Here is an 8,669-nt window from a genome sequence, read left to right as displayed (position 1 = left end):
CATTGGTGAGAACTGCTTCTATTTTCTTTTATAACTAGGACAGTCACCGTGGGCAACCCCTAGATTCACTGTTTTGTTTATTCTAATAGTGACTCCATTCCGTTGGATGAAATTTTAAGTTCAAAGATTTGGTATAAAGTACAGCATCATCTGGCCTTGTCTATGTTTGTTCTTGCCTTCAAGCTCTTGGGCTTTAATTGACCGTACGTCTATGTAGCTATCTGTACAGGGCAGGCTCCTGCTTCCTTGTATACTGCTGTTCATGTCCTTGCCTACCTTAACCCTTTTTACTTCTTTAATTCAGCTGAAATGCAGAAAAAGTAGAATTATTCAATGTTGCTACATTGGGAAGAATAAGGAGATGGAGTCCATGTTCCTGGTCTTGACCCTAAGTAGGGTTTAATAGAAAACAAGAGATAAAAATAACCAGACAGTCTCTCAAGGTGTGGTTCTCTGTCCACTATTTCTTGTTTCATGAGTGATGGAGAAAATAAATATCTGAATTAATGAACTAGAACCTACTCCATCGCGGTTGATTAGCCATTGCTTTTGTTTAGCTCGACTTTCAACCAGAGCGTAGGTCCGAGGTTGGTGTCTGAGTCACCTAGTGGATACCAGGAGGAGCTGGAGAAAGGAGAAGCAAGCGCCACCCGACCCCAGTCTCACTGCAGCGGCTTTTGGGTAGCGGGAGGCCCGGGTCCAGTAGCCGGAGGCGGGACTTCCGGTCCCGCTGGCACCCGCGGCCCGCGCCAGGCGGAAGCGCGGCTCCGGGCCAGGATTCTCTAGCTCCGCCTGGAGCAGAGTTCGGAGCTCAGTGTCCAGGACGCCCGCGGTCCTCGTGGATGCTACTCGGAGCTGCGTCCCCGCGGTTCGGGGAAGCACGCGGGAGTCGGCGCGGCGGGAGAGCCGGGACCTCGGGGTGAGGACGGCTGGCGGCAGTGGGCGGCTGCGAGGGGCTGAGGAGGCCGAGGTGACATCCTCCGTGGGGGTGTGTCCGCGTCCCGAAGCTTGTAGGGTAGATGGCCCGAAGTGGCCTAGGGGGGCTCGCAGGGAGAGGCTCCAGGGCCAGCTCTCTCCTCTCTCGGGGTCGAAGATGAGAAGGACGTCTTGACCTAACCCATCTGCGAGATGACCAGCCGCGGCTTGCATGCTCAGCAACCACTGCTTTCTATGCAGTACTGTTGCTTTCTTTCTCTCAAGTCTTTCCCCCTCTTCCAGTGGGCTTTGGGAAAAGAATTCTTCTACATTCGTAGGGAAAACTTGGAACTCTTATTCGCCTAGCTCCAACTCCTAGCTGCCTTTCTTTGTCGGACTAATAGGACTTCAGGTCTTTGGTTCAGACAAGCAAGCCCACCGAAGTTTTCATTCTGGACTCTTTCCTACCTTGCGAGTTCAGGTTGTCCCACTTCCTTTGCCGTGGGATGAACTTGTAATGTCTGGGCAAAGCTAGCACCTTCATGTTTGCACTTTGCGACCTGTTTCCCACTGTGATGACATTTTCTGTGCAATAGATTGGATTTTTTGCCACATAGTGGGCATTGCTAGGGAAAGCCAGAGTGCTGTCATTGATGGAGGCTGGTTTGACATTCCGAGAGTTAGAATCTTAATCCCCCACTCCCCCTCACACCCCGTGTTCGTCAGTACAGGTAGATTAAATCTTTTTTGACGGTCTGTCCTGAAATATTTGAAACAAACCAGAAAGCTCCGTGTATTTATTGATAACCCAGTTGGTGACCTTCAGATCTGTGCCCCAGGGAGATATTTATAATAATACTGGTGTGTTGGGTTGCAGAGTCGAAGTACCACAGGATGGCATCTTGATCAGTGCTTTACTGTACGAATGAAGACTCTGAAGGCAGTCTTCGAAGTTGTTGTGCTAACTGCTATGCTAATGTTTTTGCACATCTTCATTTCATTTCTTTGTTTATTTTTATGTGTTACAGGTGTTTTATCTGCATGAATATCTGTGCAGATAAAACATGTGGTCCTGGTGTTTCCAGAGAGACCAGAAGAGGGTGTCCCAGTAAATGCAACTGGAGTTGTGGGCTGCCATGTGGGTGCTAGGAATTGATGGAGTCCTCCTCAAGAGCAGCTAATGCTCTGAATGGCTGAGCCATCTCTCCAAGCCCCTGTTAAACTCCGCCCCTCCCCCCCCCCATTTTTAAAAGAGAAAGTGCTTGAGAATACTTTAGTCTTTATGTTCGTGGGTGGTGGAAATGTTCATCTTTGATACATAAGAACGCTTGCCCTCTGTGGTAGACTTCTAGTTGTAGATCTGAGAGGTTTGTTCAAAGTTTGATTTCCTTGGGCTTGGGAAATCATTGGAATGTTTATTCTTTGCTGTAATTGTTGAATAAATTGCTCACCTTTCTCTTTAGGTAAGTTCCTTGTGTTCTATGTGATTCAGATGTATCTCATAGCTGTTAGTGAGAACTTTTGATTAGCTGCAGTGTATTGCGAGTTATTTGTGTGTATGGAGTCACACTTTCTTTTTATTTCTGCTGTGTGATGTGTGTCTCTTGAGGAAGAACTGCCCAAGAAGTGATAATTCAAACAGCTTTCATACACATGCATTTCAATGTTTTGTTTAAGTAGTCACCAATTTGTAATATATCAAGCAATTGAGTTTGTTGGTTCCTTGCCTTCTGGCTATTAGTTTTATTATTGTAAACTACATTCTCCGTAACTTGCGTATCCTCGTTAGAGAGCTGTTCCTGGCCATTTGATCCAATACAGAGAATTGGATATGACCGAGGAACACAGCTTTTTGGACTAGGAGATACCTCAGAGCCAACAAGGATAGCTGAATGAGTGTCCACCCTTCTCTCATGATCAGTTCTTGTCTTTTTCTTCTTTGCTGAGTTAGTCTTTTTCCTTCTTAGTGACGAAGATGACTCAGGTCTCAGTGACTCAAAAGGGGATTCAGAGCAGCTACTGGAGACTGCAGCCCTAAGAAGGGCGCAGTCCATTATACTGAGGCCATGAGAAGAGGAACTGGGGGCCAACTAAAAGTGTTTGTAATTGAGATACAGCTTACCATTTTTATAGAGAAATTTGTGTATAATTTGCTACCTCTAGACAAAATTGCTTTGTAACTGTCTATATTATGTATTTGTCTGACGAAGGTGGCAGGTTACTAGACCATTATTTCTTGAAAAGTGGACATCAGTGTATACACTTACCAGATGTTTGTTGTTATTGGAACTTCCAGATTTTACTAAAATTTAAGAGACACATCCGTCACTGTGTTGTTTGGTAAGCTCAAGTGCCCTCCATTTGTGTAGGAACTCTGCATTGGTCTGATTCCCTGTATTGGTACTATTGATTTTTAAACTGAAAAAATTTACACATATTTTGTTAATGTTTATCTCATTATGCTAGAGAGGTTATTATTTTTGCTTGTTGTATATTTTTGTGTCTATTTTTTTAAACTTATTTGTTAGTGATTATTTTTAGCTCGGCTTCTGCACTTTTAATACTTTTTAATGCTAGCGTTGAGTCAGGGCTGTTTTGGGTCGATGATAGTGATTAATGATTAATGATCATAGTGAGATAATAGCATCACTAATGTGTGGGTATTGCACTGAAAGTACTAACTTAGAAATAGCAATCTGAGCATTTCTTTAACATGCTGTTGCAGTTGAAGGTTTATAAATACAGATACATTTATCAACTGACTTTCAAAGGTACCCGTTTGACTTTCACTGTTTTAATGTATCCATTAGGAGTTCTCAGGAAGAAAAAAGAATGCACGCATGTGCAGTGAACATGCATTCTTACTGTTACAATTAAAGATTTATTTTAAAGGGGCTAGCTAACAGCACTGTCTGTGTAACCTTGAGGACCAGAGTTCTGATCCCAGCACTCATGGAACCCCATGGGTAGGATTCCAGGGGCTTGCTGGCTGCCAGCCTAGCCAAGATGGTCTTAGCCTACGTTCAAGGAGAGGGATCCTGCCTCAGGGGACTAGGTAGATGGGGAGCAATAGTGAAGGGTACCGATTCACCTAATTTTAGGGTGTGACAAGTTCAGGCTGGAAATCCAGCAGTTGCTTCTGTGGCCTTCTTGTTGCTGACATGTCCATTTAGGGCACGTAGTGCAGTGTGCTACCCACGGAGCTTGACAGACTTTTGCAAGTATAAGCTAGTTATTGCATCGTTCATAGGGAGATTCCAAGAGGCCGTAAGAATAGGGATTCCAAGAGAAGTTGTTGAGAGTCTTCTTTCTGGAAGAAGGTGGTGGTGAAGAAGCAGGTGCTAATAGATCCCCAAACTTTGTAAACAGAGTAGGTCAGAGATTTCGAAACCCTTTCTCACAGGTTTTTAGGAGACCTGGGGGCATTGTTGGATCTAAGTGGGTCTTTTAGAAGATTGCCAGATTTTAGACATTAATTTGAGCTGAAATGTGATAGTAACTCTGTACCATGTGTTGGTCACTGGCTTCTCCCTGTTTGATTTCTTGTTCTGGCTTCCGTCAGTGATAGACTGTGACTGACATATATAAGCCAGGGAACATCCTTTCACCCCAGGTTGGTTTTGCTCAGTGTTTTCTCACAGCAATAGAAAGCAAACTAAGACTGTACGTGCTCATACTTAACTCTTGGAGAGGCTTAAGCTCATTGTCTAATCCTGTGTTACAGTGAGTGCTGGAGAATATTTTAATGCCCTTTCCCCAGTCAGTATACACTGTTTTCTTTTTTCAAAAGCACTTTACATTTTTTGTTCTTTGTACCTAAAGTACAAGATACACACACACACACACACACACACACACACACACACACACAGAGAGAGAGAGAGAGAGAGAGAGAGAGAAATTTTTGTTTCATCTGTGCACAACCTAGGGTGTTTTAGCCACTTGTTTATTACATGTGTTTTACATTAAATTTTTGTTAGATGTAGTTAGCTTATAATTTATCAGTTATTCTAAGGATGCTACTTTAATTAATGTAGTGTGGAGAGTAGTTGAACGTAGTATATGCTTTGAACGTGTTTGCTGTGTGCAGAAAGCGAGGTGGCAGTTAACACGGGGCTTGCTCACATAAAAATTCATTTTCACTGGAATGTGGGGCTGGAACACTTCTCATCTTTCAGCATGCTGCAGGGCAGGGCTAAAATCCAAACTCTGATTAAAATCACCCAGCTTTTTTCTTTCTTTGCTCTACAACCACAAGTTATTGCCGGCTGGAAAAGATAATATAGGGTGATAATGAATTCATTTCCATCTGCTGAAAAAAAATATTTTAGACAGTTTTATTTCTTTTAAACCCAGATAAAAAGGCCACTTTGCAATGAAGAGTGAATTAGTGGCTATGAAGCAAGTAGTTACTAGATTTCTGTCCTAGAAGCCTGTGCAGGTGATGCTGACGGCTGTTGCTCACAGTTCCCAGTTTATTCTCAAATAGGGCCTGAGGCGTGCGTAGGAAGTGTGGGAGGACGGAGAGTTCGCTATCATGAGTCTTTGCATTGTCAAGTCTTAGGTCTTGGGCAGAGGGGCTTGTTCCCAGACGCTGGTTAGGTTTCCCCAGCTCCAGGGTCAGGAGCATTGACCTGGCTAACCTGCTAAGTGAACGGATGCGAAGGCGCGTAGACGTCCACAACTTCTGTTCATTGTTTTCTTTTCAGTGTGCGGATTGAGCCAGGGCTTCACATGCACTAGAAACATGCCCTACCACCGGGCTATAGCCTAGCCCCACTGGGTTAAATTAACAATGACTTTGAAGGGTGGATGGCTGAGAGGTAAGAGCATGCAATCCGCTCTTTCAGATGGTCCAGGTTCAGGCCCCAGCATCCACATGCCAGCTTACAGCTGCCTGTAATTCCAGCTCCACAAAACCCAGTGCCCTTTTCTGGCTTCCTTGCACACATTCACACACATACTCATGAATAAAAAATAAACTTTTAAAACATCCTTCAAAAGCCAAGTGTAACATTTAGGATTACTTGTAGTAGGTTCTTTATTTAGTCTATGAAACCTCAAGGAACTAAGGTGCTTTGAATTGCTCATGTCTACCATTTTGTCACCCTGTCCTTTCCCCCTTCCGCATGCAAGTGCGGCATTTGAGGGCTGGGATTGAAGTATTGTACTTAAGAAATAGTCAGCTCTTTTTGGCTTCCTTTTGACTGTCCCATGATTGATTTACCTAAACGTTTTCCTCTTTGGATAGGTTAAGCAGCAGCATAATCTAAAAATGTGTCCCTTAGTGCTTGCCAGTGGTTTGAGCTCTGGCCTTCACTAAGTTGTAACTTTTTAAAAAGCGATTTAATTCCTGGTTGTGGAAGGCCTCCAGGAGTTTGTGTTTGCTGACTGTGTGATGCATGTTGGTATCATCTACTGTGTTAGCAGGTGAGCAACTAGAATATCTTGTTTAGGGGCTTTTGGTACTTCTTAACTGTTTTATAAAAGGTTTTACTCTTAATTAGAAGACTACTAACAATATTAACTATTTAGTATGTGCTGATCACTGGTTTTGATCCATCATGTCTCATTTGGTCTTCACTACCATCCCATTCAGAGCCATTACACCAGCTTTACAGACACAGACACTGAGGTTTATGGAGGCTGAATAGCTTGCCCAATCTACACAGTAATTATTGGAGCTGGGCTTTGAATCCAGGCAACCTGAAGTCCCGGACTTAGCTTTTAACAACTCTGCTATTCATCCAGTTGATGCCTTCCATCTTATACATAATACAGCCTTACTTTAGATTCCCCGAAGACTCCCCATGCCATTTCTGCTTAGGATCTGTGTATAGGCAGGACCTTCCATTCCTATTGTAGTATACATCCACTCTCAGGATTAGCGCTTGCCACTTGGTTTCTTAGCATTTTCACCCCAGGCTGTGCCTTCCTGTTGGTGGGGTGGTCTTCTCTTCCACTGACAATGGCAGCTATGGGGTTTTCTGGAGATAATATACTTTGGGGGCAGTTTGTTTTACATACATATAGAAGTTATTTTTTGTTGCAGACATGTATAGATGGTAGAGTTGTAGAAGCATCCTGTGAAGAAGAGAAAAAAAAGTTGGCCATGAGAATAGAGGAAGGGTAGTCTGTATGTAGACTATGGAGTTAAACTGGCTCATTATCACAGTCAACTTCTGCATGCTGAAATTTCCTGGGAAATACTTGACCTGCAGTGCTTTTGCTAGACGCCTTTAAGCTTTAGAGTATAATTTTAGCTGATAAAATAAAATGATCTTCGGAGGTCTGTGAGATGGCTCAGTGGGTAAAGGTGCTGGACATACATCCACACAACCCAAGTTCAGTCTCTTAAAGGCACTTCCAGACTCCACATGGCTGGCTGTCCCCTCTGACCTCCCATCCCTCCTTCCCTTCCTCCTCCTCTGTTCCTTCCTCTCCTCCCATAAAGAGAGAGAGAATAATTTAAGATAAAATAATTTCCTCACAAGAAACTATTTTCTTGTCTTGTACTTTGGGATTATATCTTTGTTCTTAATTTTGACAGATTTTAACGAACTGAGCTGAGTTGCACATCATTAAGGTGGTGAATTAATTGGGGTGAGGGCTTACTTGGTTAGCTCATAGGCTGGTAACTGAATCTTGTACTCTGTATTAATCTTACATTTGCCAAGTAAGGGTCATTTATGTCATAAAAACTTAATTTTCTGAAAAAATCTAAACCATTTAAGATTTTTTATGTGTATTAATGTTTGCCTGCATGTAAGTATGTGAATCATGTGTGCGCCTGGGACCCATGAAGGGTTAGGAGGGGACCTCAGACCACCTGGAATTGGAACTACAGATGGTTGTAAGCTGCCGTGTGGGTGCTGGAAACAGAACCAGGGACTTTCAGATCGTCAAGTGTTCTTAATTGATGAGCTGACTGTGTCTAAACATTTAAGCCTGTTTTTTGGAACAGGTAATAAACTTGAGGTATTATACATAAGATGCTTTGTTTAGGAATTTCTCAATCCTGAATAGTGAGTGTGGAGAGAGTCAAGGAGGCATATGTATAGCTGAATTTGGTGTAATGCTTGTGATAGTAATGATCAAAACTGTGATTCAGAAATCTAAAGTAATCTTTCTGCAGCGTACTTCAGTGTTGTGAATGAAGAGGAAGGAAAAGATGTTTATTCACCTTTGTGCCATGCCATGTCCTAGGTAGAGTGTGCATGCTAGTATAAACCTGAGTGTAATACTTTCAGTAAAGGCAGAAAAACAAACTTCAGTCTAGTTTGTGATCCTAACACTTGGGATGTAGAAGCGAGGAAAACACCTGGGTTACATGAGGCAGTGTCTCAAAAGACAAAACAAAACCCAACAAAAACTAGATAGATGTCTGTGGTTAGAAGTAATATATGCAAAACAGGAATTTTAGTACTCCAGTGTCTGAATTCATCCTCTTCTCCCTTCCCCTCCGCTCCCCTCATTTTCTTTTCTCTCTGTTTTATTCTCCGTCAACTCTACTAAAAGTTTTTGTTTTGTTCCCCCTTCTCCCAATTCCTTCTTGGTTATCCTAGGGATGTCACTATTCATCAAATGTAGATTAAATACTATCTTTATTTCTCATCTTGAGGTTCAAGCTCCAGTGCCAGGAGGCTGGGAGATTGAAGAGGATGTGAGGTGTCACAGCCAGATAAGACATACTTTATTCACTTGAGTGATGGCTGCCACACAGACGGCTAGGCATGGGGATGCTGGCAGGCACC

The 8,669-nt window shown here is 43.0% G+C and overlaps 1 protein-coding gene across 5 annotated transcripts in view; it reads left to right on the top strand.

The window, feature by feature from the left end:
• The first annotated feature begins 781 nt into the window (after positions 1-781).
• Disp1 (dispatched RND transporter family member 1) overlaps positions 782-8,669 on the top strand; it is a 148,715-nt gene continuing 140,827 nt past the window's right edge. For 3 of the 5 annotated variants that reach the window (XM_055609525.1, XM_055609566.1, XM_055609537.1), the window contains exon 1: positions 863-919. Coding sequence is in view for 1 of the 5 variants with exons in the window: in XM_055609556.1 (XP_055465531.1) it covers positions 843-919 (77 nt within the window). In the remaining 4 variants the exon portion in view is untranslated. Of the gene's footprint in view, positions 920-8,669 lie in introns of all 5 variants that reach the window. The other 2 variants (XM_055609556.1, XM_055609532.1) reach the window with 2 other exon arrangements.

This window comes from Psammomys obesus, unplaced genomic scaffold (genome assembly GCF_907164565.1).
Source record: "Psammomys obesus unplaced genomic scaffold, mPsaObe1.curated_primary_1811, whole genome shotgun sequence".
Classification (NCBI taxonomy): domain Eukaryota; kingdom Metazoa; phylum Chordata; class Mammalia; order Rodentia; family Muridae; genus Psammomys; species Psammomys obesus.
This window is presented reverse-complemented; position numbering and strand designations above follow the sequence as displayed.